The sequence below is a fragment of the Rhinichthys klamathensis genome, unplaced genomic scaffold (genome assembly GCF_029890125.1).
Source record: "Rhinichthys klamathensis goyatoka isolate OS25496 unplaced genomic scaffold, OSU_Roscu_1.1 h1tg000350l_1, whole genome shotgun sequence".
NCBI classification, from domain to species: Eukaryota; Metazoa; Chordata; class Actinopteri; order Cypriniformes; family Leuciscidae; genus Rhinichthys; species Rhinichthys klamathensis.
Genome location: NW_026606862.1, coordinates 1,209,313 through 1,234,592, shown reverse-complemented (window position 1 = coordinate 1,234,592; position 25,280 = coordinate 1,209,313). Strand labels below are relative to the sequence as shown.

The window sequence follows — 25,280 nt, the reverse complement described above, 5'->3', positions numbered from 1 at the left end:
GTCGGTGTGTGTGTCAGTGTGTGTGTGTCAGTTTGTGTGTCGCTGAGTGTGTCAGTGTGTGTGTCGTGTCGCGTGGAGCTGAGCAGCCGGACACTGGAGTCCTCTGTGGAGTTGAAGCCGGAGTCTCCGCTGCCGTGCCGGCTGGGAACGCTGGTGTCCTGATCCTCAGGGATAGAGATCTGCACGTCCGGGACTGAGTCGGTCTCAGCGCTGATCATGTCCAGCTGATCCCATACAGAGCCGGAGCATCGAGGAGGCAGAAGATGCGGCGTCTCCGAGTCCGACAACCAAAGCTGGAGACACACAGAGAGAACATGTTTTATTCTAGAGCAAGACTAATACTCTCTCATTATAATAGTCCTTCATTACATGGTCTAATAACCCTTCATTAGATGGGCTAACAGTCCTTCATTAGATGGTCTAACAGTCCTTCATTAGATGGTCTAATAGTCCTTCATTAGATGGGCTAACAGTCCTTCATTAGATGGTCTAATAGTCCTTCATTAGATGGGCTAACAGTCCTTCATTAGATGGGCTAATAGTCCTTCATTAGATGGTCTAAGAGTCCTTCATTAGATGGTCTAACAGTCCTTCATTAGATGGGCTAATAGTCCTTCATTAGATGGTCTAATAGTCCTTCATTAGATGGGCTAACAGTCCTTCATTAGATGGTCTAACAGTCCTTCATTAGATGGGCTAATAGTCCTTCATTAGATGGTCTAACAGTCCTTCATTAGATGGGCTAACAGTCCTTCATTAGATGGGCTAATAGTCCTTCATTAGATGGGCTAACAGTCCTTCATTAGATGGTCTAATAGTCCTTCATTAGATGGGCTAACAGTCCTTCATTAGATGGGCTAACAGTCCTTCATTTGATGGTCTAACAGTCCTTCATTTGATGGTCTAACAGTCCTTCATTAGATGGGCTAATAGTCCTTCATTAGATGGTCTAATAGTCCTTCATTAGATGGGCTAACAGTCCTTCATTAGATGGGCTAATAGTCCTTCATTAGATGGTCTAACAGTCCTTCATTAGATGGGCTAATAGTCCTTCATTAGATGGTCTAATAGTCCTTCATTAGATGGGCTAATAGTCCTTCATTAGATGGTCTAACAGTCCTTCATTAGATGGTCTAACAGTCCTTCATTAGATGGGCTAATAGTCCTTCATTAGATGGTCTAACAGTCCTTCATTTGATGGTCTAACAGTCCTTCATTTGATGGTCTAACAGTCCTTCATTAGATGGGCTAATAGTCCTTCATTAGATGGTCTAATAGTCCTTCATTAGATGGGCCAACAGTCCTTCATTAGATGGGCTAATAGTCCTTCATTAGATGGTCTAAGAGTCCTTCATTAGATAGTCTAACAGTCCTTCATTAGATGGGCTAATAGTCCTTCATTAGATGGTCTAATAGTCCTTCATTAGATGGGCTAATAGTCCATCATTAGATGGGCTAACAGTCCTTTATTAGATGGGCTAACAGTCCTTCATTAGATGGGCTAACAGTCCTTTATTAGATGGGCTAACAGTCCTTCATTAGATGGTCTAATAGTCCTTCATTAGATGGGCTAATAGTCCTTCATTAGATGGGCTAATAGTCCATCATTAGATGGGCTAACAGTCCTTTATTAGATGGGCTAACAGTCCTTCATTAGATGGTCTAACAGTCCTTCATTAGATGGGCTAACAGTCCTTTATTAGATGGGCTAATAGTCCTTCATTAGATGGTCTAATAGTCCTTCATTAGATGGGCTAATAGTCCATCATTAGATGGGCTAACAGTCCTTTATTAGATGGGCTAACAGTCCTTCATTAGATGGTCTAACAGTCCTTCATTAGATGGGCTAACAGTCCTTTATTAGATGGGCTAACAGTCCTTCATTAGATTGTCTAATAGTCCTTCATTAGATGGTCTAACAGTCCTTCATTAGATGGGCTAATAGTCCTTCATTAGATGGGCTAACAGTCCTTCATTAGATGGGCTAATAGTCCATCATTAGATGGTCTAATAGTCCTTCATTAGATGGGCTAACAGTCCTTCATTAGATGGTCTAATAGTCCTTCATTAGATGGGCTAACAGTCCTTCATTAGATGGGCTAACAGTCCTTCATTTGATGGTCTAATAGTCCTTCATTTGATGGTCTAATAGTCCTTCATTTGATGGTCTAATAGTCCTTCAGGCTAACAGTCCTTCATTAGATGGGCTAACAGTCCTTCATTAGATGGGCTAACAGTCCTTCATTAGATGCTCTAACAGTCCTTCATTAGATGGTCTAACAGTCCTTCATTAGATGGGCTAATAGTCCTTCATTAGATGGTCTAATAGTCCTTCATTAGATGGTCTAACAGTCCTTCATTAGATGGTCTAATAGTCCTTCATTAGATGGGCTAATAGTCCTTCATTAGATGGGCTAATAGTCCTTCATTAGATGGTCTAATAGTCCTTCATTAGATGGTCTAACAGTCCTTCATTAGATGGGCTAATAGTCCATCATTAGATGGTCTAACAGTCCTTCATTAGATGGGCTAATAGTCCATCATTAGATGGGTTAACAGTCCTTCATTAGATGGTCTAACAGTCCTTCATTAGATGGGCTAACAGTCCTTCATTAGATGGGCTAACAGTCCTTCATTAGATGGGCTAACAGTCCTTCATTAGATGGGCTAACAGTCCTTTATTAGATGGGCTAACAGTCCTTCATTAGATGGGCTAATAGTCCTTCATTAGATGGTCTAACAGTCCTTCATTAGATGGGCTAATAGTCCTTCATTAGATGGTCTAACAGTCCTTCATTAGATGGGCTAACAGTCCTTCATTAGATGGGCTAACAGTCCTTTATTAGATGGGCTAACAGTCCTTCATTAGATGGTCTAATAGTCCTTCATTAGATGGTCTAACAGTCCTTCATTAGATGGGCCAATAGTCCTTCATTAGATGGGCTAACAGTCCTTCATTAGATGGGCTAATAGTCCTTCATTAGATGGTCTAATAGTCCTTCATTAGATGGGCTAACAGTCCTTCATTAGATGGTCTAATAGTCCTTCATTAGATGGGCTAACAGTCCTTCATTAGATGGGCTAACAGTCCTTCATTAGATGGGCTAATAGTCCTTCATTAGATGGGCTAACAGTCCTTCATTTGATGGTCTAATAGTGCTTCATTTGATGGTCTAATAGTCCTTCATTTGATGGTCTAATAGTCCTTCAGGCTAACAGTCCTTCATTAGATGGGCTAACAGTCCTTCATTAGATGGTCTAACAGTCCTTCATTAGATGGTCTAACAGTCCTTCATTAGATGGTCTAACAGTCCTTCATTAGATGGGCTAATAGTCCTTCATTAGATGGTCTAACAGTCCTTCATTAGATGGGCTAACAGTCCTTCATTAGATGGTCTAACAGTCCTTCATTAGATGGTCTAATAGTCCTTCATTAGATGGGCTAACAGTCCTTCATTAGATGGGCTAACAGTCCTTCAGGCTAACAGTCCTTCATTAGATGGGCTAACAGTCCTTCATTAGATGGGCTAACAGTCCTTCATTAGATGGTCTAACAGTCCTTCATTAGATGGTCTAATAGTCCTTCATTAGATGGGCTAACAGTCCTTCATTTGATGGTCTAATAGTCCTTCAGGCTAACAGTCCTTCATTAGATGGGCTAACAGTCCTTCATTAGATGGTCTAACAGTCCTTCATTAGATGGTCTAACAGTCCTTCATTAGATGGTCTAACAGTCCTTCATTAGATGGGCTAATAGTCCTTCATTAGATGGTCTAACAGTCCTTCATTTGATGGTCTAACAGTCCTTCATTTGATGGTCTAACAGTCCTTCATTAGATGGGCTAATAGTCCTTCATTAGATGGTCTAATAGTCCTTCATTAGATGGGCTAACAGTCCTTCATTAGATGGGCTAATAGTCCTTCATTAGATGGTCTAAGAGTCCTTCATTAGATGGGCTAATAGTCCTTCATTAGATGGGCTAACAGTCCTTCATTAGATGGGCTAACAGTCCTTCATTAGATGGGCTAATAGTCCTTCATTAGATGGTCTAATAGTCCTTCATTAGATGGGCTAACAGTCCTTCATTAGATGGTCTAACAGTCCTTCATTAGATGGTCTAACAGTCCTTCATTAGATGGGCTAATAGTCCTTCATTAGATGGTCTAATAGTCCTTCATTAGATGGTCTAACAGTCCTTCATTAGATGGTCTAATAGTCCTTCATTAGATGGGCTAATAGTCCTTCATTAGATGGTCTAATAGTCCTTCATTAGATGGTCTAATAGTCCTTCATTAGATGGTCTAATAGTCCTTCATTAGATGGGCTAATAGTCCATCATTAGATGGTCTAACATTAGATGGACTGTTAGACCATCTAATGAAGGACTGTTAGCCCATCTAATGAAGGACTATTAGACCATCTAATGAAGGACTATTAGCCCATCTAATGAAGGACTGTTAGCCCATCTAATGAAGGACTGTTAGCCCATCTAATGAAGGACTATTAGCCCATCTAATGAAGGACTGTTAGACCATCTAATGAAGGACTATTAGACCATCTAATGAAGGACTGTTAGCCCATCTAATGAAGGACTGTTAGCCCATCTAATGAAGGACTATTAGCCCATCTAATGAAGGACTATTAGACCATCTAATGAAGGACTGTTAGCCCATCTAATGAAGGACTATTATACCATCTAATGAAGGACTATTAGCCCATCTAATGAAGGACTGTTAGCCCATCTAATGAAGGACTATTAGCCCATCTAATGAAGGACTGTTAGACCATCTAATGAAGGACTATTAGATGGGCTAATAGTCCATCATTAGATGGGCTAACAGTCCTTCATTAGATGGTCTAACAGTCCTTCATTAGATGGGCTAATAGTCCTTCATTAGATGGTCTAATAGTCCTTCATTAGATGGTCTAACAGTCCTTCATTAGATGGTCTAATAGTCCTTCATTAGATGGTCTAATAGTCCTTCATTAGATGGTCTAACAGTCCTTCATTAGATGGGCTAATAGTCCATCATTAGATGGTCTAACAGTCCTTCATTAGATGGGCTAATAGTCCATCATTAGATGGGCTAACAGTCCTTCATTAGATGGGCTAACAGTCCTTCATTAGATGGTCTAATAGTCCTTCATTAGATGGGCTAACAGTCCTTCATTAGATGGGCTAACAGTCCTTCATTAGATGGGCTAATAGTCCTTCATTAGATGGGCTAACAGTCCTTCATTTGATGGTCTAATAGTCCTTCATTTGATGGTCTAATAGTCCTTCATTTGATGGTCTAATAGTCCTTCAGGCTAACAGTCCTTCATTAGATGGGCTAACAGTCCTTCATTAGATGGGCTAACAGTCCTTCATTAGATGGTCTAATAGTCCTTCATTAGATGGGCTAACAGTCCTTCATTAGATGGGCTAACAGTCCTTCAGGCTAACAGTCCTTCATTAGATGGGCTAACAGTCCTTCATTAGATGGGCTAACAGTCCTTCATTACATGGTCTAACATTCCTTCATTTGATGGTAGATGGTCTAATAGTCCTTCAGGCTAACAGTCCTTCATTAGATGGGCTAACAGTCCTTCATTACATGGTCTAACATTCCTTCATTTGATGGTCTAATAGTCCTTCAGGCTAACAGTCCTTCATTAGATGGGCTAACAGTCCTTCATTAGATGGTCTAACAGTCCTTCATTAGATGGTCTAACAGTCCTTCATTAGATGGTCTAACAGTCCTTCATTAGATGGGCTAATAGTCCTTCATTAGATGGTCTAACAGTCCTTCATTTGATGGTCTAACAGTCCTTCATTTGATGGTCTAACAGTCCTTCATTAGATGGTCTAATAGTCCTTCATTAGATGGGCTAACAGTCCTTCATTAGATGGTCTAACAGTCCTTCATTAGATGGTCTAACAGTCCTTCATTAGATGGGCTAATAGTCCTTCATTAGATGGTCTAATAGTCCTTCATTAGATGGTCTAACAGTCCTTCATTAGATGGTCTAATAGTCCTTCATTAGATGGGCTAATAGTCCTTCATTAGATGGTCTAATAGTCCTTCATTAGATGGTCTAACAGTCCTTCATTAGATGGGCTAATAGTCCATCATTAGATGGGCTAACAGTCCTTTATTAGATGGGCTAACAGTCCTTCATTAGATGGGCTAACAGTCCTTTATTAGATGGGCTAACAGTCCTTCATTAGATGGTCTAATAGTCCTTCATTAGATGGTCTAACAGTCCTTCATTAGATGGGCTAATAGTCCTTCATTAGATGGGCTAACAGTCCTTCATTAGATGGGCTAATAGTCCTTCATTAGATGGTATAATAGTCCTTCATTAGATGGGCTAACAGTCCTTCATTAGATGGTCTAATAGTCCTTCATTAGATGGGCTAATAGTCCTTCATTAGATGGGCTAACAGTCCTTCATTAGATGGGCTAACAGTCCTTCATTAGATGGTCTAATAGTCCTTCATTAGATGGTCTAACAGTCCTTCATTAGATGGGCTAATAGTCCTTCATTAGATGGGCTAACAGTCCTTCATTAGATGGGCTAACAGTCCTTCATTAGATGGGCTAATAGTCCTTCATTAGATGGTCTAATAGTCCTTCATTAGATGGGCTAACAGTCCTTCATTAGATGGTCTAACAGTCCTTCATTAGATGGTCTAACAGTCCTTCATTAGATGGGCTAATAGTCCTTCATTAGATGGTCTAATAGTCCTTCATTAGATGGTCTAACAGTCCTTCATTAGATGGTCTAATAGTCCTTCATTAGATGGGCTAATAGTCCTTCATTAGATGGGCTAATAGTCCTTCATTAGATGGTCTAATAGTCCTTCATTAGATGGTCTAACAGTCCTTCATTAGATGGGCTAATAGTCCATCATTAGATGGTCTAACAGTCCTTCATTAGATGGGCTAATAGTCCATCATTAGATGGGCTAACAGTCCTTCATTAGATGGTCTAACAGTCCTTCATTAGATGGGCTAATAGTCCATCATTAGATGGGCTAACAGTCCTTCATTAGATGGGCTAACAGTCCTTCATTAGATGGGCTAACAGTCCTTTATTAGATGGGCTAACAGTCCTTCATTAGATGGGCTAATAGTCCTTCATTAGATGGTCTAACAGTCCTTCATTAGATGGGCTAATAGTCCTTCATTAGATGGTCTAACAGTCCTTCATTAGATGGGCTAACAGTCCTTCATTAGATGGGCTAACAGTCCTTTATTAGATGGGCTAACAGTCCTTCATTAGATGGTCTAATAGTCCTTCATTAGATGGTCTAACAGTCCTTCATTAGATGGGCCAATAGTCCTTCATTAGATGGGCTAACAGTCCTTCATTAGATGGGCTAATAGTCCTTCATTAGATGGTCTAATAGTCCTTCATTAGATGGGCTAACAGTCCTTCATTAGATGGTCTAATAGTCCTTCATTAGATGGGCTAACAGTCCTTCATTAGATGGGCTAACAGTCCTTCATTAGATGGGCTAATAGTCCTTCATTAGATGGGCTAACAGTCCTTCATTTGATGGTCTAATAGTGCTTCATTTGATGGTCTAATAGTCCTTCATTTGATGGTCTAATAGTCCTTCAGGCTAACAGTCCTTCATTAGATGGGCTAACAGTCCTTCATTAGATGGTCTAACAGTCCTTCATTAGATGGTCTAACAGTCCTTCATTAGATGGTCTAACAGTCCTTCATTAGATGGGCTAATAGTCCTTCATTAGATGGTCTAACAGTCCTTCATTAGATGGGCTAACAGTCCTTCATTAGATGGTCTAACAGTCCTTCATTAGATGGTCTAATAGTCCTTCATTAGATGGGCTAACAGTCCTTCATTAGATGGGCTAACAGTCCTTCAGGCTAACAGTCCTTCATTAGATGGGCTAACAGTCCTTCATTAGATGGGCTAACAGTCCTTCATTAGATGGTCTAACAGTCCTTCATTAGATGGTCTAATAGTCCTTCATTAGATGGGCTAACAGTCCTTCATTTGATGGTCTAATAGTCCTTCAGGCTAACAGTCCTTCATTAGATGGGCTAACAGTCCTTCATTAGATGGTCTAACAGTCCTTCATTAGATGGTCTAACAGTCCTTCATTAGATGGTCTAACAGTCCTTCATTAGATGGGCTAATAGTCCTTCATTAGATGGTCTAACAGTCCTTCATTTGATGGTCTAACAGTCCTTCATTTGATGGTCTAACAGTCCTTCATTAGATGGGCTAATAGTCCTTCATTAGATGGTCTAATAGTCCTTCATTAGATGGGCTAACAGTCCTTCATTAGATGGGCTAATAGTCCTTCATTAGATGGTCTAAGAGTCCTTCATTAGATGGGCTAATAGTCCTTCATTAGATGGGCTAACAGTCCTTCATTAGATGGGCTAACAGTCCTTCATTAGATGGGCTAATAGTCCTTCATTAGATGGTCTAATAGTCCTTCATTAGATGGGCTAACAGTCCTTCATTAGATGGTCTAACAGTCCTTCATTAGATGGTCTAACAGTCCTTCATTAGATGGGCTAATAGTCCTTCATTAGATGGTCTAATAGTCCTTCATTAGATGGTCTAACAGTCCTTCATTAGATGGTCTAATAGTCCTTCATTAGATGGGCTAATAGTCCTTCATTAGATGGTCTAATAGTCCTTCATTAGATGGTCTAATAGTCCTTCATTAGATGGTCTAATAGTCCTTCATTAGATGGTCTAACAGTCCTTCATTAGATGGGCTAACAGTCCTTCATTAGATGGGCTAACAGTCCTTTATTAGATGGGCTAACAGTCCTTCATTAGATGGTCTAATAGTCCTTCATTAGATGGTCTAACAGTCCTTCATTAGATGGGCCAATAGTCCTTCATTAGATGGGCTAACAGTCCTTCATTCGATGGGCTAATAGTCCTTCATTAGATGGTCTAATAGTCCTTCATTAGATGGGCTAACAGTCCTTCATTAGATGGTCTAATAGTCCTTCATTAGATGGGCTAACAGTCCTTCATTAGATGGGCTAACAGTCCTTCATTAGATGGGCTAATAGTCCTTCATTAGATGGGCTAACAGTCCTTCATTTGATGGTCTAATAGTGCTTCATTTGATGGTCTAATAGTCCTTCATTTGATGGTCTAATAGTCCTTCAGGCTAACAGTCCTTCATTAGATGGGCTAACAGTCCTTCATTAGATGGTCTAACAGTCCTTCATTAGATGGTCTAACAGTCCTTCATTAGATGGTCTAACAGTCCTTCATTAGATGGGCTAATAGTCCTTCATTAGATGGTCTAACAGTCCTTCATTAGATGGGCTAACAGTCCTTCATTAGATGGTCTAACAGTCCTTCATTAGATGGTCTAATAGTCCTTCATTAGATGGGCTAACAGTCCTTCATTAGATGGGCTAACAGTCCTTCAGGCTAACAGTCCTTCATTAGATGGGCTAACAGTCCTTCATTAGATGGGCTAACAGTCCTTCATTAGATGGTCTAACAGTCCTTCATTAGATGGTCTAATAGTCCTTCATTAGATGGGCTAACAGTCCTTCATTTGATGGTCTAATAGTCCTTCAGGCTAACAGTCCTTCATTAGATGGGCTAACAGTCCTTCATTAGATGGTCTAACAGTCCTTCATTAGATGGTCTAACAGTCCTTCATTAGATGGTCTAACAGTCCTTCATTAGATGGGCTAATAGTCCTTCATTAGATGGTCTAACAGTCCTTCATTTGATGGTCTAACAGTCCTTCATTTGATGGTCTAACAGTCCTTCATTAGATGGGCTAATAGTCCTTCATTAGATGGTCTAATAGTCCTTCATTAGATGGGCTAACAGTCCTTCATTAGATGGGCTAATAGTCCTTCATTAGATGGTCTAAGAGTCCTTCATTAGATGGGCTAATAGTCCTTCATTAGATGGGCTAACAGTCCTTCATTAGATGGGCTAACAGTCCTTCATTAGATGGGCTAATAGTCCTTCATTAGATGGTCTAATAGTCCTTCATTAGATGGGCTAACAGTCCTTCATTAGATGGTCTAACAGTCCTTCATTAGATGGTCTAACAGTCCTTCATTAGATGGGCTAATAGTCCTTCATTAGATGGTCTAATAGTCCTTCATTAGATGGTCTAACAGTCCTTCATTAGATGGTCTAATAGTCCTTCATTAGATGGGCTAATAGTCCTTCATTAGATGGTCTAATAGTCCTTCATTAGATGGTCTAATAGTCCTTCATTAGATGGTCTAATAGTCCTTCATTAGATGGGCTAATAGTCCATCATTAGATGGTCTAACAGTCCTTCATTAGATGGGCTAATAGTCCATCATTAGATGGGCTAACAGTCCTTCATTAGATGGTCTAACAGTCCTTCATTAGATGGGCTAATAGTCCATCATTAGATGGGCTAACAGTCCTTTATTAGATGGGCTAACAGTCCTTCATTAGATGGGCTAACAGTCCTTTATTAGATGGGCTAACAGTCTTTCATTAGATGGTCTAATAGTCCTTCATTAGATGGTCTAACAGTCCTTCATTAGATGGGCTAACAGTCCTTCATTAGATGGGCTAACAGTCCTTCATTAGATGGGCTAATAGTCCTTCATTAGATGGTCTAATAGTCCTTCATTAGATGGGCTAACAGTCCTTCATTAGATGGTCTAATAGTCCTTCATTAGATGGGCTAACAGTCCTTCATTAGATGGGCTAACAGTCCTTCATTAGATGGGCTAATAGTCCTTCATTAGATGGGCTAACAGTCCTTCATTTGATGGTCTAATAGTGCTTCATTTGATGGTCTAATAGTCCTTCATTTGATGGTCTAATAGTCCTTCAGGCTAACAGTCCTTCATTAGATGGGCTAACAGTCCTTCATTAGATGGGCTAATAGTCCTTCATTAGATGGTCTAACAGTCCTTCATTAGATGGTCTAATAGTCCTTCATTAGATGGGCTAACAGTCCTTCATTAGATGGGCTAACAGTCCTTCAGGCTAACAGTCCTTCATTAGATGGTCTAACAGTCCTTCATTAGATGGTCTAATAGTCCTTCATTAGATGGGCTAACAGTCCTTCATTTGATGGTCTAATAGTCCTTCAGGCTAACAGTCCTTCATTAGATGGGCTAACAGTCCTTCATTAGATGGTCTAACAGTCCTTCATTAGATGGTCTAACAGTCCTTCATTAGATGGTCTAACAGTCCTTCATTAGATGGGCTAATAGTCCTTCATTAGATGGTCTAACAGTCCTTCATTTGATGGTCTAACAGTCCTTCATTTGATTGTCTAACAGTCCTTCATTAGATGGGCTAATAGTCCTTCATTAGATGGTCTAACAGTCCTTCATTTGATGGTCTAACAGTCCTTCATTAGATGGGCTAACAGTCCTTCATTAGATGGGCTAATAGTCCTTCATTAGATGGTCTAAGAGTCCTTCATTAGATGGTCTAACAGTCCTTCATTAGATGGGCTAATAGTCCTTCATTAGATGGTCTAATAGTCCTTCATTAGATGGGCTAACAGTCCTTCATTAGATGGTCTAACAGTCCTTCATTAGATGGTCTAACAGTCCTTCATTAGATGGGCTAATAGTCCTTCATTAGATGGTCTAATAGTCCTTCATTAGATGGTCTAACAGTCCTTCATTAGATGGTCTAATAGTCCTTCATTAGATGGGCTAATAGTCCTTCATTAGATGGTCTAATAGTCCTTCATTAGATGGTCTAACAGTCCTTCATTAGATGGGCTAATAGTCCATCATTAGATGGTCTAACAGTCCTTCATTAGATGGGCTAATAGTCCATCATTAGATGGGCTAACAGTCCTTCATTAGATGGTCTAACAGTCCTTCATTAGATGGGCTAATAGTCCTTCATTAGATGGTCTAATAGTCCTTCATTAGATGGTCTAACAGTCCTTCATTAGATGGTCTAATAGTCCTTCATTAGATGGTCTAATAGTCCTTCATTAGATGGTCTAACAGTCCTTCATTAGATGGGCTAATAGTCCATCATTAGATGGTCTAACAGTCCTTCATTAGATGGGCTAATAGTCCATCATTAGATGGGCTAACAGTCCTTCATTAGATGGGCTAACAGTCCTTCATTAGATGGTCTAATAGTCCTTCATTAGATGGGCTAACAGTCCTTCATTAGATGGGCTAACAGTCCTTCATTAGATGGGCTAATAGTCCTTCATTAGATGGGCTAACAGTCCTTCATTTGATGGTCTAATAGTCCTTCATTTGATGGTCTAATAGTCCTTCATTTGATGGTCTAATAGTCCTTCAGGCTAACAGTCCTTCATTAGATGGGCTAACAGTCCTTCATTAGATGGGCTAACAGTCCTTCATTAGATGGTCTAATAGTCCTTCATTAGATGGGCTAACAGTCCTTCATTAGATGGGCTAACAGTCCTTCAGGCTAACAGTCCTTCATTAGATGGGCTAACAGTCCTTCATTAGATGGGCTAATAGTCCTTCATTAGATGGGCTAACAGTCCTTCATTTGATGGTCTAATAGTCCTTCATTAGATGATCTAATAGTCCTTCAGGCTAACAGTCCTTCATTAGATGGGCTAACAGTCCTTCATTAGATGGGCTAACAGTCCTTCATTAGATGGGCTAGCAGTCCTTCCTTAGATGGGCTAACAGTCCTTCATTAGATGGGCTAACAGTCCTTCATTAGATGGGCTAACAGTCCTTCATTAGATGGGCTAATAGTCCTTCATTAGATGGGCTAACAGTCCTTCATTAGAGGGGCTAATAGTCTTTCATTAGATAGGCTAACAGTCCTTCATTAGATGGGCTAACAGTCCTTCATTAGATGGTCTAATAGTCCTTCATTAGATGGGCTAATAGTCTTTCATTAGATGGGCTAACAGTCCTTCATTAGATGGGCTAATAGTCCTTCATTAGATGGGCTAACAGTCCTTCATTAGATGGGCTAACAGTCCTTCATTAGATGGGCTAACAGTCCTTCATTAGATGGGCTAACAGTCCTTCATTAGATGGGCTAACAGTCCTTCATTAGATGGGCTAATAGTCCTTCATTAGATGGTCTAATAGTCTTTCATTAGATGGGCTAACAGTCCTTCATTAGATGGTCTAATAGTCCTTCATTAGATGGTCTAATTAGTCCTTCATTAGATCGTCTAATTTTACTCTTTTACACTTTAATAGCTTGCAGTTATTATAAAGTGTTACCCTGCATTTTGATAAACAGTTCATATATGCATAACTAACTGACACATATTTGGTCAAAGGTCATTGAAACCTTGTGATATCAAAGCATGTAACAAAGAGTATAAATGTTTTTACCTCCTGAATGTGATGCGGGAGATGAACATTTGGGTAGAAGATGCTCTTCAAGGACTTGAACACCTTGTAAAAGCTAAACCACACCAGCAGCGCCAGCAGGAAGTACAGACAGATCTGCCAGTATGGAGTCAGTCCTGCAATCACACACAGCATTCAATCTTTACACGTCTCTCACTCAATCTGGGCTGGACTAGCCATGACACCTGAAGCATAGATTCTGCCTTATATAACATGATCCATAAATGGTAGGTTATAAATGTCATAGATGTTGCTGAATAACCATATAAATTATGTAGCTTAAGAGAATTACATTCATTAAATGATTGATGTTTCCCAGAATGGCAGCCTTTACTAGGTAAAGTTGCTTCAGGTTAAGGTGCAGCGAGGGGTAAAGTGTGTCACTAAAGCACCATAGAATAGTGAATAGTTACATTTATTTCTGTGTCATGCCAAGACACCACAAACTTATTTTTACAAACATCTTCCGGTTGCATATACAAATACTTCGGAGAAATACATGAATACAAATATATACGTACACACAAGGATACATACACATACACACTGTTGTAGAAATTTTATATTTTACTTTTTCTTTTTCTTAGACATTATGGGGGATTTTTCTTTTAATTCAATCATGTATTTCTCCATGGAATGTATGCCTGTAAGGCCACAGGAACAAAGACACACACACATAAGCAAATGGTCGGACAGAGCCTCTGAATTCATTAGCATGGGTAATCAGGAAAGACTAAGGGTTGTCAGCCTTTTGACCGCACAGGTATGAGGACAGTAAAGCCCAGGGGGGTGGGAGGCTCACTTTCTTCAGAAAGACTAAGGGGTATTCAGCCTTTTGACCTCACAGATGTGAAGACAGTAAAGCCCAAGGGGGTCAGAGGGACCACTGTATTATAAAGCCTTTTGACCTCACAGATGTGAAGACAGTAAAGCCCAAGGGGGTCAGAGGGATCACTGTATTATAAAGCCTTTTGACCTCACAGATGTGAAGACAGTAAAGCCCAAGGGGGTCAGAGGGATCACTGTATTATAAAGCCTTTTGACCTCACAGGTGTGGGGACAACAAAAGCCCAGGAAGGGGGGTTAGGAAGGACCATTGCATTTCTAAAAACCTGCTAGATCTGGTTTTACTGGGGTAAGCGGAAAGTTTCGATTCGAAATTTCGAAAGTTTCGATTTCTCCCATTATTCGGGTAATTTGCGTTTGCTGTGTTAATTGCTGGGCAGAAACAGCAACTGTAAAACAGATATAAACTCGCAGTGATCCAGAACAAGGCCAGGACAAGCGGTCAGGCCGTGAACAAGACAAGAGCGCGCAAGTCGTTTTTCTGAATATCCAGTTCTCTTGTTGTTTCAGTGTAGTATCTACCACAAGGTAAGGTTGTTTTCGATTTTCTGGTTATTTTCTTTTTTGCCTTCTCACAAATTTGTATTTTAATTAGACGCGTTCCCACTTTATATAACAGCCGCTCTGAATAGTATTGCTGTTTAAATTTTATAGCACTTAAGTGAGCGCCTTCCAACAGCTAGTTTCGATTTCTCCCATTATTCGGGTAATTTGCGTTTGCTGTGTTAATTGCTGGGCAGAAACAGCTGTCCTCACTCAGGCGTTAAAGTACGCATTATATCTATGTAGTGCGCGCGCTGTTGCGGAAGCGGCAGCGGAAGCGTATCAGCCTCCTCGTGTGAAGACCGACTCGGGTAAAGACCATCGACTCTACCTGTGCGACTCCACCGAGCAAGGACTCCGGCAAGGCACTTAAGTATCGACTTCTCTCCTTTTCCTTTTCCCACTTCTATCGTATTTCCCTTTCGCAACATGTGCTTTCAATACATTCCTGTTGTCTCTCGACAACGTGCACTCATCACGCACAGAAGGCAGCGCAATACTGCTAATCTGCGTCCTATTCTCTCATCCACACACACACCTCTCTCTCTTTCTATGGATCTATGGAATTGTCAGTCAGCAGTAAATAAAGCTGACTTCATTCCAGCCTTTGCATCTCATTCTACTCTAGGGCTGCAACAACTAATCGATAAAATCGATAATAATCGATTATGAAAATCGTTGTCAACGAATGTCATTATCGATTAGTTGGTCTGCTTACGTCACGGGGAGCGTTTACTGGTGATTGGTTGAAACAGGCCAATCAGGATGCTCTCTGTCTTACACGCGCTTCATGAGGCACACACGCAAGGTCTCTCTCCCTCCGTTGCTCTGCCGCGCGCTCGCGCTACACGGTTTGGAGCACAGTCTCTTCTGTCTCGCATGCGCGCTCTTGCTTGCGTGCTCAAATCCCGGGAGTTTGAACTAATTTGCGAGCCGCTATCAATATGCGGGTGACTTCCAGAACTTCCGGGAGACTTGGGATGTCTGTATTTTGCGTCTCGAGCATCAGGTTGCGCAATCAGTTCGCTCGCAACATAAGTGATGGATTAAAATAGTGCTACCGCAGAAATATTAAATTAAAACGGTCTTTACAAAGCGAAGCACTAAATATAAAGGCAGTTAATAACAGCAGCAGTAAATTATGTTTTTTTAGTCACTGTACTCAGTGGTTTTCAGCGAATGTTTGTGCACTAATGCATCATTTTTCCTGTCTTTTTAATCAAGCCTGTTAGCTTGCTGCGTACCTCCATTACGTTCTCTTTATATAGCATTTGTCTACTATTAAGTTTTAATTGTTTTTCAAACGCGATCTACTGCGGCTCTATGTTTACACGCTTGTTTTCAGTCTTTCTATATATATATATATATATTTTTTTTTTTACAAATTATCCTTATAATTCAATTAATTTTAAATAAAAATTAAATGAATTATATATTTGAGATGTTTTTAGTTTATATCTTCACATCTGAACAACATGTCTGTAAATTTGTTTTAACAAAAATTGTGTTAAAACAATATGTTGGATAAATGTTTTTTTTTTTTTTTTACAATAATCATGGTTGTCAACTTGCCATCAGCAATTATCATTAAAAACAATGCAAATATTGATATTTGTAAAACTCAATGTGTGGCTTTTGCACTTTTTAAAGTACACTTTTACACATAAATATCCTAATTTAGGGTTTTAGGTAACACTTTATTTTACGGTGTCCTTGTTACATATGTTACATGTACTTACTGTTGTAATAACAGTAAATTATGCATAATTACATGCAACTAACCCTCAACCTAATCCTACCCTATTCCTATAGTAAGTACATGTAGTTACTTAATATTACTCTGTACTTAAATATATAATTACACTGTAACAAGGACACCTTAAAATAAAGTGTAACCGGGTTTTATTTAGTCATAATAAACAAAAATCTAATTGAATTTTTTATCCGATTAATCGATTAATCGAAAAAATAATCGTCCGATTAATCGATTATCAAAATAATCGTTAGTTGCAGCCCTATTCTACTCTTAATATATTGGGCTTGACTGAGACCTGGATCCGTCCAGAAGACTCAGCAACCCCAGCTGCTCTCTCTAACAACTTCTCTTTCTCTCACACCCCTCGCCAGTCAGGGAGGGGTGGGGGTACTGGCCTTCTCATTTCTAACAACTGGATATACTCAACTCTCTCTTCTCTATGCAATAACAACTCGTTTTAATTTCATGCAATTACACTTACAACTCCCATTAGGATCCATATTGTAGTTATTTATCGCCCCCCAGGTCAACTGGGAAGCTTTGTTGAGGAGCTGGATGTGCTGCTGTCCTCTTTCCCTGAGGATGGCACCCCACTCGTAGTCTTTGGTGATTTCAACATTCATCTAGAAAAGGCGTATGCAACAGACTTCATCTATCTTCTAGCCTCATTCGATCTCAAACGGCTCATCACCACAGGTACTCACAAATCAGGCAACCAGCTGGACCTGGTTTACACACGCAACTGCATCACAGACAACATTTGGGCTAATAGTCCATCATTAGATGGGCTAACAGTCCTTCATTAGATGGGCTAACAGTCCTTCATTAGATGGGCTAACAGTCCTTTATTAGATGGGCTAACAGTCCTTCATTAGATGGGCTAATAGTCCTTCATTAGATGGTCTAACAGTCCTTCATTAGATGGGCTAATAGTCCTTCATTAGATGGTCTAACAGTCCTTCATTAGATGGGCTAACAGTCCTTCATTAGATGGGCTAACAGTCCTTTATTAGATGGGCTAACAGTCCTTCATTAGATGGTCTAATAGTCCTTCATTAGATGGTCTAACAGTCCTTCATTAGATGGGCCAATAGTCCTTCATTAGATGGGCTAACAGTCCTTCATTAGATGGGCTAATAGTCCTTCATTAGATGGTCTAATAGTCCTTCATTAGATGGGCTAACAGTCCTTCATTAGATGGTCTAATAGTCCTTCATTAGATGGGCTAACAGTCCTTCATTAGATGGGCTAACAGTCCTTCATTAGATGGGCTAATAGTCCTTCATTAGATGGGCTAACAGTCCTTCATTTGATGGTCTAATAGTGCTTCATTTGATGGTCTAATAGTCCTTCATTTGATGGTCTAATAGTCCTTCAGGCTAACAGTCCTTCATTAGATGGGCTAACAGTCCTTCATTAGATGGTCTAACAGTCCTTCATTAGATGGTCTAACAGTCCTTCATTAGATGGTCTAACAGTCCTTCATTAGATGGGCTAATAGTCCTTCATTAGATGGTCTAACAGTCCTTCATTAGATGGGCTAACAGTCCTTCATTAGATGGTCTAACAGTCCTTCATTAGATGGTCTAATAGTCCTTCATTAGATGGGCTAACAGTCCTTCATTAGATGGGCTAACAGTCCTTCAGGCTAACAGTCCTTCATTAGATGGGCTAACAGTCCTTCATTAGATGGGCTAACAGTCCTTCATTAGATGGTCTAACAGTCCTTCATTAGATGGTCTAATAGTCCTTCATTAGATGGGCTAACAGTCCTTCATTTGATGGTCTAATAGTCCTTCAGGCTAACAGTCCTTCATTAGATGGGCTAACAGTCCTTCATTAGATGGTCTAACAGTCCTTCATTAGATGGTCTAACAGTCCTTCATTAGATGGTCTAACAGTCCTTCATTAGATGGGCTAATAGTCCTTCATTAGATGGTCTAACAGTCCTTCATTTGATGGTCTAACAGTCCTTCATTTGATGGTCTAACAGTCCTTCATTAGATGGGCTAATAGTCCTTCATTAGATGGTCTAATAGTCCTTCATTAGATGGGCTAACAGTCCTTCATTAGATGGGCTAATAGTCCTTCATTAGATGGTCTAAGAGTCCTTCATTAGATGGGCTAATAGTCCTTCATTAGATGGGCTAACAGTCCTTCATTAGATGGGCTAACAGTCCTTCATTAGATGGGCTAATAGTCCTTCATTAGATGGTCTAATAGTCCTTCATTAGATGGGCTAACAGTCCTTCATTAGATGGTCTAACAGTCCTTCATTAGATGGTCTAACAGTCCTTCATTAGATGGGCTAATAGTCCTTCATTAGATGGTCTAATAGTCCTTCATTAGATGGTCTAACAGTCCTTCATTAGATGGTCTAATAGTCCTTCATTAGATGGGCTAATAGTCCTTCATTAGATGGTCTAATAGTCCTTCATTAGATGGTCTAATAGTCCTTCATTAGATGGTCTAATAGTCCTTCATTAGATGGTCTAACAGTCCTTCATTAGATGGGCTAACAGTCCTTCATTAGATGGGCTAACAGTCCTTTATTAGATGGGCTAACAGTCCTTCATTAGATGGTCTAATAGTCCTTCATTAGATGGTCTAACAGTCCTTCATTAGATGGGCCAATAGTCCTTCATTAGATGGGCTAACAGTCCTTCATTCGATGGGCTAATAGTCCTTCATTAGATGGTCTAATAGTCCTTCATTAGATGGGCTAACAGTCCTTCATTAGATGGTCTAATAGTCCTTCATTAGATGGGCTAACAGTCCTTCATTAGATGGGCTAACAGTCCTTCATTAGATGGGCTAATAGTCCTTCATTAGATGGGCTAACAGTCCTTCATTTGATGGTCTAATAGTGCTTCATTTGATGGTCTAATAGTCCTTCATTTGATGGTCTAATAGTCCTTCAGGCTAACAGTCCTTCATTAGATGGGCTAACAGTCCTTCATTAGATGGTCTAACAGTCCTTCATTAGATGGTCTAACAGTCCTTCATTAGATGGTCTAACAGTCCTTCATTAGATGGGCTAATAGTCCTTCATTAGATGGTCTAACAGTCCTTCATTAGATGGGCTAACAGTCCTTCATTAGATGGTCTAACAGTCCTTCATTAGATGGTCTAATAGTCCTTCATTAGATGGGCTAACAGTCCTTCATTAGATGGGCTAACAGTCCTTCAGGCTAACAGTCCTTCATTAGATGGGCTAACAGTCCTTCATTAGATGGGCTAACAGTCCTTCATTAGATGGTCTAACAGTCCTTCATTAGATGGTCTAATAGTCCTTCATTAGATGGGCTAACAGTCCTTCATTTGATGGTCTAATAGTCCTTCAGGCTAACAGTCCTTCATTAGATGGGCTAACAGTCCTTCATTAGATGGTCTAACAGTCCTTCATTAGATGGTCTAACAGTCCTTCATTAGATGGTCTAACAGTCCTTCATTAGATGGGCTAATAGTCCTTCATTAGATGGTCTAACAGTCCTTCATTTGATGGTCTAACAGTCCTTCATTTGATGGTCTAACAGTCCTTCATTAGATGGGCTAATAGTCCTTCATTAGATGGTCTAATAGTCCTTCATTAGATGGGCTAACAGTCCTTCATTAGATGGGCTAATAGTCCTTCATTAGATGGTCTAAGAGTCCTTCATTAGATGGGCTAATAGTCCTTCATTAGATGGGCTAACAGTCCTTCATTAGATGGGCTAACAGTCCTTCATTAGATGGGCTAATAGTCCTTCATTAGATGGTCTAATAGTCCTTCATTAGATGGGCTAACAGTCCTTCATTAGATGGTCTAACAGTCCTTCATTAGATGGTCTAACAGTCCTTCATTAGATGGGCTAATAGTCCTTCATTAGATGGTCTAATAGTCCTTCATTAGATGGTCTAACAGTCCTTCATTAGATGGTCTAATAGTCCTTCATTAGATGGGCTAATAGTCCTTCATTAGATGGTCTAATAGTCCTTCATTAGATGGTCTAATAGTCCTTCATTAGATGGTCTAATAGTCCTTCATTAGATGGGCTAATAGTCCATCATTAGATGGTCTAACAGTCCTTCATTAGATGGGCTAATAGTCCATCATTAGATGGGCTAACAGTCCTTCATTAGATGGTCTAACAGTCCTTCATTAGATGGGCTAATAGTCCATCATTAGATGGGCTAACAGTCCTTTATTAGATGGGCTAACAGTCCTTCATTAGATGGGCTAACAGTCCTTTATTAGATGGGCTAACAGTCTTTCATTAGATGGTCTAATAGTCCTTCATTAGATGGTCTAACAGTCCTTCATTAGATGGGCTAACAGTCCTTCATTAGATGGGCTAACAGTCCTTCATTAGATGGGCTAATAGTCCTTCATTAGATGGTCTAATAGTCCTTCATTAGATGGGCTAACAGTCCTTCATTAGATGGTCTAATAGTCCTTCATTAGATGGGCTAACAGTCCTTCATTAGATGGGCTAACAGTCCTTCATTAGATGGGCTAATAGTCCTTCATTAGATGGGCTAACAGTCCTTCATTTGATGGTCTAATAGTGCTTCATTTGATGGTCTAATAGTCCTTCATTTGATGGTCTAATAGTCCTTCAGGCTAACAGTCCTTCATTAGATGGGCTAACAGTCCTTCATTAGATGGGCTAATAGTCCTTCATTAGATGGTCTAACAGTCCTTCATTAGATGGTCTAATAGTCCTTCATTAGATGGGCTAACAGTCCTTCATTAGATGGGCTAACAGTCCTTCAGGCTAACAGTCCTTCATTAGATGGTCTAACAGTCCTTCATTAGATGGTCTAATAGTCCTTCATTAGATGGGCTAACAGTCCTTCATTTGATGGTCTAATAGTCCTTCAGGCTAACAGTCCTTCATTAGATGGGCTAACAGTCCTTCATTAGATGGTCTAACAGTCCTTCATTAGATGGTCTAACAGTCCTTCATTAGATGGTCTAACAGTCCTTCATTAGATGGGCTAATAGTCCTTCATTAGATGGTCTAACAGTCCTTCATTTGATGGTCTAACAGTCCTTCATTTGATTGTCTAACAGTCCTTCATTAGATGGGCTAATAGTCCTTCATTAGATGGTCTAACAGTCCTTCATTTGATGGTCTAACAGTCCTTCATTAGATGGGCTAACAGTCCTTCATTAGATGGGCTAATAGTCCTTCATTAGATGGTCTAAGAGTCCTTCATTAGATGGTCTAACAGTCCTTCATTAGATGGGCTAATAGTCCTTCATTAGATGGTCTAATAGTCCTTCATTAGATGGGCTAACAGTCCTTCATTAGATGGTCTAACAGTCCTTCATTAGATGGTCTAACAGTCCTTCATTAGATGGGCTAATAGTCCTTCATTAGATGGTCTAATAGTCCTTCATTAGATGGTCTAACAGTCCTTCATTAGATGGTCTAATAGTCCTTCATTAGATGGGCTAATAGTCCTTCATTAGATGGTCTAATAGTCCTTCATTAGATGGTCTAACAGTCCTTCATTAGATGGGCTAATAGTCCATCATTAGATGGTCTAACAGTCCTTCATTAGATGGGCTAATAGTCCATCATTAGATGGGCTAACAGTCCTTCATTAGATGGTCTAACAGTCCTTCATTAGATGGGCTAATAGTCCTTCATTAGATGGTCTAATAGTCCTTCATTAGATGGTCTAACAGTCCTTCATTAGATGGTCTAATAGTCCTTCATTAGATGGTCTAATAGTCCTTCATTAGATGGTCTAACAGTCCTTCATTAGATGGGCTAATAGTCCATCATTAGATGGTCTAACAGTCCTTCATTAGATGGGCTAATAGTCCATCATTAGATGGGCTAACAGTCCTTCATTAGATGGGCTAACAGTCCTTCATTAGATGGTCTAATAGTCCTTCATTAGATGGGCTAACAGTCCTTCATTAGATGGGCTAACAGTCCTTCATTAGATGGGCTAATAGTCCTTCATTAGATGGGCTAACAGTCCTTCATTTGATGGTCTAATAGTCCTTCATTTGATGGTCTAATAGTCCTTCATTTGATGGTCTAATAGTCCTTCAGGCTAACAGTCCTTCATTAGATGGGCTAACAGTCCTTCATTAGATGGGCTAACAGTCCTTCATTAGATGGTCTAATAGTCCTTCATTAGATGGGCTAACAGTCCTTCATTAGATGGGCTAACAGTCCTTCAGGCTAACAGTCCTTCATTAGATGGGCTAACAGTCCTTCATTAGATGGGCTAATAGTCCTTCATTAGATGGGCTAACAGTCCTTCATTTGATGGTCTAATAGTCCTTCATTAGATGATCTAATAGTCCTTCAGGCTAACAGTCCTTCATTAGATGGGCTAACAGTCCTTCATTAGATGGGCTAACAGTCCTTCATTAGATGGGCTAGCAGTCCTTCCTTAGATGGGCTAACAGTCCTTCATTAGATGGGCTAACAGTCCTTCATTAGATGGGCTAACAGTCCTTCATTAGATGGGCTAATAGTCCTTCATTAGATGGGCTAACAGTCCTTCATTAGAGGGGCTAATAGTCTTTCATTAGATAGGCTAACAGTCCTTCATTAGATGGGCTAACAGTCCTTCATTAGATGGTCTAATAGTCCTTCATTAGATGGGCTAATAGTCTTTCATTAGATGGGCTAACAGTCCTTCATTAGATGGGCTAATAGTCCTTCATTAGATGGGCTAACAGTCCTTCATTAGATGGGCTAACAGTCCTTCATTAGATGGGCTAACAGTCCTTCATTAGATGGGCTAACAGTCCTTCATTAGATGGGCTAACAGTCCTTCATTAGATGGGCTAATAGTCCTTCATTAGATGGTCTAATAGTCTTTCATTAGATGGGCTAACAGTCCTTCATTAGATGGTCTAATAGTCCTTCATTAGATGGTCTAATTAGTCCTTCATTAGATCGTCTAATTTTACTCTTTTACACTTTAATAGCTTGCAGTTATTATAAAGTGTTACCCTGCATTTTGATAAACAGTTCATATATGCATAACTAACTGACACATATTTGGTCAAAGGTCATTGAAACCTTGTGATATCAAAGCATGTAACAAAGAGTATAAATGTTTTTACCTCCTGAATGTGATGCGGGAGATGAACATTTGGGTAGAAGATGCTCTTCAAGGACTTGAACACCTTGTAAAAGCTAAACCACACCAGCAGCGCCAGCAGGAAGTACAGACAGATCTGCCAGTATGGAGTCAGTCCTGCAATCACACACAGCATTCAATCTTTACACGTCTCTCACTCAATCTGGGCTGGACTAGCCATGACACCTGAAGCATAGATTCTGCCTTATATAACATGATCCATAAATGGTAGGTTATAAATGTCATAGATGTTGCTGAATAACCATATAAATTATGTAGCTTAAGAGAATTACATTCATTAAATGATTGATGTTTCCCAGAATGGCAGCCTTTACTAGGTAAAGTTGCTTCAGGTTAAGGTGCAGCGAGGGGTAAAGTGTGTCACTAAAGCACCATAGAATAGTGAATAGTTACATTTATTTCTGTGTCATGCCAAGACACCACAAACTTATTTTTACAAACATCTTCCGGTTGCATATACAAATACTTCGGAGAAATACATGAATACAAATATATACGTACACACAAGGATACATACACATACACACTGTTGTAGAAATTTTATATTTTACTTTTTCTTTTTCTTAGACATTATGGGGGATTTTTCTTTTAATTCAATCATGTATTTCTCCATGGAATGTATGCCTGTAAGGCCACAGGAACAAAGACACACACACATAAGCAAATGGTCGGACAGAGCCTCTGAATTCATTAGCATGGGTAATCAGGAAAGACTAAGGGTTGTCAGCCTTTTGACCGCACAGGTATGAGGACAGTAAAGCCCAGGGGGGTGGGAGGCTCACTTTCTTCAGAAAGACTAAGGGGTATTCAGCCTTTTGACCTCACAGATGTGAAGACAGTAAAGCCCAAGGGGGTCAGAGGGACCACTGTATTATAAAGCCTTTTGACCTCACAGATGTGAAGACAGTAAAGCCCAAGGGGGTCAGAGGGATCACTGTATTATAAAGCCTTTTGACCTCACAGATGTGAAGACAGTAAAGCCCAAGGGGGTCAGAGGGATCACTGTATTATAAAGCCTTTTGACCTCACAGGTGTGGGGACAACAAAAGCCCAGGAAGGGGGGTTAGGAAGGACCATTGCATTTCTAAAAACCTGCTAGATCTGGTTTTACTGGGGTAAGCGGAAAGTTTCGATTCGAAATTTCGAAAGTTTCGATTTCTCCCATTATTCGGGTAATTTGCGTTTGCTGTGTTAATTGCTGGGCAGAAACAGCAACTGTAAAACAGATATAAACTCGCAGTGATCCAGAACAAGGCCAGGACAAGCGGTCAGGCCGTGAACAAGACAAGAGCGCGCAAGTCGTTTTTCTGAATATCCAGTTCTCTTGTTGTTTCAGTGTAGTATCTACCACAAGGTAAGGTTGTTTTCGATTTTCTGGTTATTTTCTTTTTTGCCTTCTCACAAATTTGTATTTTAATTAGACGCGTTCCCACTTTATATAACAGCCGCTCTGAATAGTATTGCTGTTTAAATTTTATAGCACTTAAGTGAGCGCCTTCCAACAGCTAGTTTCGATTTCTCCCATTATTCGGGTAATTTGCGTTTGCTGTGTTAATTGCTGGGCAGAAACAGCTGTCCTCACTCAGGCGTTAAAGTACGCATTATATCTATGTAGTGCGCGCGCTGTTGCGGAAGCGGCAGCGGAAGCGTATCAGCCTCCTCGTGTGAAGACCGACTCGGGTA

General features: G+C 40.1%; 1 protein-coding gene across 1 annotated transcript in view; it reads right to left on the bottom strand.

Annotated features, from left to right (window-relative positions):
• Positions 1-50: 50 nt before the first annotated feature.
• LOC130068972 (interferon alpha/beta receptor 1a-like) overlaps positions 51-25,280 on the bottom strand; it is a gene marked incomplete at its 3' end in the record, with an annotated part of 42,107 nt that continues 16,877 nt past the window's right edge. The window contains exons 6-8 of the mRNA XM_056232630.1: positions 23,644-23,693; positions 13,316-13,429; positions 51-293 (exon numbers count right to left, since the gene is read on the bottom strand). Coding sequence (XP_056088605.1) covers positions 51-293; positions 13,316-13,429; positions 23,644-23,693 — 407 coding nt within the window. The remainder of the gene's footprint in view (positions 294-13,315; positions 13,430-23,643; positions 23,694-25,280) is intronic.